Genomic DNA, 3,460 nt, shown 5'->3' with positions numbered 1-3,460 from the left:
TCCCTGCAATGGGATGGAAGCCAAGTTGATAGACTTTTAGGCTTCTCCCTTCCACGACCCAGTCCTCGAAGCAAGTGTCAAAAACCACCTGGAGGGAAAAAGGAAAAAAAAAAAAAAGACAACCCCCCAAACTGAAGATGCATCACACGCACACACCAAAGAAGGCCGAAGCAGACACAGAAAAAAGAACCCAAGACAAATCTGCAAGCCACTCTCCCACCCCTCCTCAAACTTTCCTTTCTGTGCAACGGTCCGTGGCTTTTGTGTTTGCCTTGGATGAATCAGACGCGGTTTGCGGACTTCGAGTTCACCTGCTCTGGGTCTTGAGTAAACACAGATCTCTTTCTCGCCCCCGCCCCCGCCCCGGGGAAGCCGTCAGGGGCGCCTGGGCGTTCTTGCTCCCGGGGCGCGGGGAGCCGGCAGTGCGCGCCCGGCCCTACACCTTGGATTCCGAGGCGCCCGCGGGGCGGCCCGGCTCGTCCAGGCTCGAGTCGCTGTCCGCCGCCGCCCCGCCGTTGCAGCCGGCCCAAGGCTCTAGCAGGCGCGCGGGCGGCGCGGACCCGACGTCGTCGTCTTCGTCGTCGTCGTCCGACGCAGCCCCGGGCGACGGCGGCGGCCGGGCCCGCGTCAGGCAGCCCGAGGCGCGCGGCCGGTCGCCGGCGGCCTCGTGGCTCCCGCCGGCGGCCCTGCGCGCGCAGCAGAGCAGGCGCTGGAAGGCCTTGCGGAAGTCGGGGCTGCGGCAGTAGATGATGGGGTTGAAGGCTGAGTTGGCGTAGCCCAGCCAGTTGAAGAAGACGAAGAGGCGGTCCGGCACCAGGTCGCGGTGGAAGGCCTTGACCACGTTGGCCAGGAAGAAGGGTAGCCAGCAGAGCGTGAACACGCCCATGATGATGCCCAGCGTCTTGAGCGCCTTCTGCTCGCGCAGGGCCACGAGGCGCGAGGGCCGCCGTTTGCTGACGCGCCCGTTGGCCAGCGGGGTGGCGGCGGCGGGGCGCGGGGAGAGGGGCGCGGGCGCGGGCGCTGGCGACGGGGGCCGCGCCGGGCCGCTGAGGAAGCGGCGCTCGCAGCTGTCGATCTTCTTCACCTGCTTCTGGGCCTCGCGGAACACCCGCAGGTACACGAAGGCCATGATGCACAGGGGCACGTAGAAGGAGACGACGGACGAGGCGATGGCGTAGGCCCGGTTGGTGACGAAATCGCAGCACTTGGGGTCGTTGTAGCAGCGGCGCGCCTCGTCGCCCTCGGCCCGCCACCAGTGCATGAGAATGGGCAGGAAGGACACCAGGGCCGAGATGGCCCACACGGTGCACACGAGGGCCCGCGCCCGCGCGCGGGTCAGCAGGCTCTGGTAGCGGAAGGGCGACGTGATGGCGAGGTAGCGGTCCAGGGCGATGACACACAGGGTCTCGATGCTGGCCGTCACGCACAGCACGTCCACCGAGGTCCAGAGCTCGCAGAAGAAGGAGCCGTACTCCCAGCGGCCCCGCATGACGATGGTGGCCCCGAACGGCACCACCAGCAGCCCCATGACGAGGTCGGCGCTGGCCAGGGACATGATGAAGAGGTTGGTGAGCGTCTGCAGCCGCGGCGTCTTGACGATGGCTACGATCACCAGCACGTTGCCCGCCACGATGAGCAGCACGATGAGCGCCATCAGCAGGCCTATGCCCGCCGTCCACTGCTGCGACAGCGGCGCGGGGCCCTCGCTGGTTGGGGTCAGCGGCGAGGCGGACGGCGACGCGGGCACCAGCAGCCGCGCCGCCGTGGCCGCGCCGTCGGGGAGCGGCGCGGCCGACGACAGGTTGCAGGGCTCGGAGGCGCCCAGGGCGAGCGCCCCCGCGCCCATGCCGAGCTGCGGAGGCCGGGGGCGGGGGGTGTGGCGGGGTTAGGCCGTGGTTGGGGAACACCCCAGGGGCCCGGGCGGCGGGGCGCGCGGAGGGAGGTCGCGGCCAGGTCAGGGCAGCCGCTGCGCGGGGCCGGAGGCATGGGCTCCGGGCGCCTTCCCCGCCGGAGCCGTGCGCTGTCGCCGCCGCCGCCGCCGCCGCTGCTGCTGGAGCCGCTGCCGCTGCTGGAACAGCCGCCGGGACCTCAGCATGTTTCTGAGCGCGATGAGCCCGCAGCCCCGGCACCCAGCACCCACCCCACCCCGCTCCCACTCCCCCAAGCCAACCCCCGGGACCTGGCGTCAGGCTCCTGCAGCCAATCCGGGCAAAGGCACGCCCCTATCTAGTTCCCCCCCCCCCCGCATCCTAACGCCCCACACCCTCCCACCCTCCCACCCCCCCCCCACCGGCAGTGCAGCTGCTCCCGGGAGGCCGGGGCAGATCGCCGCACGAGCGCCGCCCCCGCGCGTTCCTGCAGGCGCGCCCGTTCCAGCGCCCGCTGCTTCCAGGGCCCTGTACCCCCTACCCCACTACTGCGTCAGGCTCCCACCCGTGTCCCCGCCGCCCCCTGTAGCCCCCACTCTCTCCGGCAGTCCGCTTCCTCCCGCGCTGGGCTCCCTCCTGCCCCCCCCCCCCCTTGCTCGGGCATCCTCTCTACCTCCAGTGCCCAGGTTCCCTGCGGAGCGGAGCGCGCACTCCCCTTAGCGGGGAGGGGACCTCGGCGTTCTCCCGGCGCCCGAGCGCCTCGGACAGTCTGTCCGCCGGGGTTGGAGGAGTTTGGCGGCGCGGTTGTTTCTCGGATCCGGCAGCCTTGCAGAGTGTGTGTAAAACCCTTCCCCCGTCAAGAGGGGACCCAGCCAGCCTGCGCCTTGCCAGCTCGGGGGACCGGAGGCGGGTGTTAGTGGTTAGAGGAAACTTTCCAGCAGAGCGCCTTGCCGGAGCAAACGGCGCATCTGTCAAGAACGCTCTCTGGGCGCTCTTGCAAGGAGCTTCTGTTGTTCCCGTGCAGTAGACGCAGAAAGGAAGCGAAGGTTTGTGCATCTGACAGCTAACGCTGAGGACCAGTTGGAAAATCACACACTCCTCAGCCCCAGCTAATGAATATGTGAGTATGATGCAACAGCGTGTGTCGATATTATAGAGGCTTAAGGAAACACAAATGTTAACATAGAGTAAATGACACCGCCAAGAACAAAGAACACATTTAATTACATTCCAGACTTTTCACGTTCAGTAATAACACTTGTATTCTGTGTTTTATTACTCACATGATTTTATATTTTCAGCTGGGTCAATACAAACAAAAAGGTACTGTTAGTTTTGGTTGACGTAATGAGCTGACATTTCAGATTCCTGGGGCTGCTCGGTTGCTTTCTCCTTTGCCCAAGTTCCCAGATTCTGAAAACTCCAGGATTAGTTTTGGAGGGATGAGAGGAGAAAATATGTAAATACTCAAAAGGATTAATATGCTATAGCATTTAAAGTTGTATCAGTGGTTTTTGAGGTGGCGAATGAATCCGTGTGAAATTGGCGAGTTGTTAGCCCGGCTGTGGGTGGATTCTGTGCGGGGAAGAGCC

At 65.1% G+C, this 3,460-nt stretch overlaps 1 protein-coding gene across 1 annotated transcript; it reads right to left on the bottom strand.

The window, feature by feature from the left end:
* Window positions 1–301: 301 nt before the first annotated feature.
* On the bottom strand, window positions 302–1,974 carry ADRB1 (adrenoceptor beta 1). The gene has a single exon (XM_027596149.2). It carries the CDS (start codon window positions 1,844–1,846, stop codon window positions 437–439), a length of 1,410 nt encoding a protein of 469 aa, XP_027451950.1. The 5' UTR covers window positions 1,847–1,974; the 3' UTR covers window positions 302–436.
* Between the last annotated feature and the right edge of the window lie 1,486 nt (window positions 1,975–3,460).

The sequence above is a fragment of the Zalophus californianus genome, chromosome 15, assembly GCF_009762305.2.
Source record: "Zalophus californianus isolate mZalCal1 chromosome 15, mZalCal1.pri.v2, whole genome shotgun sequence".
NCBI classification, from domain to species: domain Eukaryota; kingdom Metazoa; phylum Chordata; class Mammalia; order Carnivora; family Otariidae; genus Zalophus; species Zalophus californianus.
The sequence above is the reverse complement of the archived record's forward strand: the minus strand, read 5'-3'. Positions and strand labels throughout refer to the sequence as shown.

What these genes read in the sequence shown, in the direction of transcription:
- ADRB1 (XM_027596149.2), bottom strand. Translation starts at nt 1,846, where the DNA reads ATGGGCGCGGGGGCGCTCGCCCTGGGCGCCTCCGAGCCCTGCAACCTG.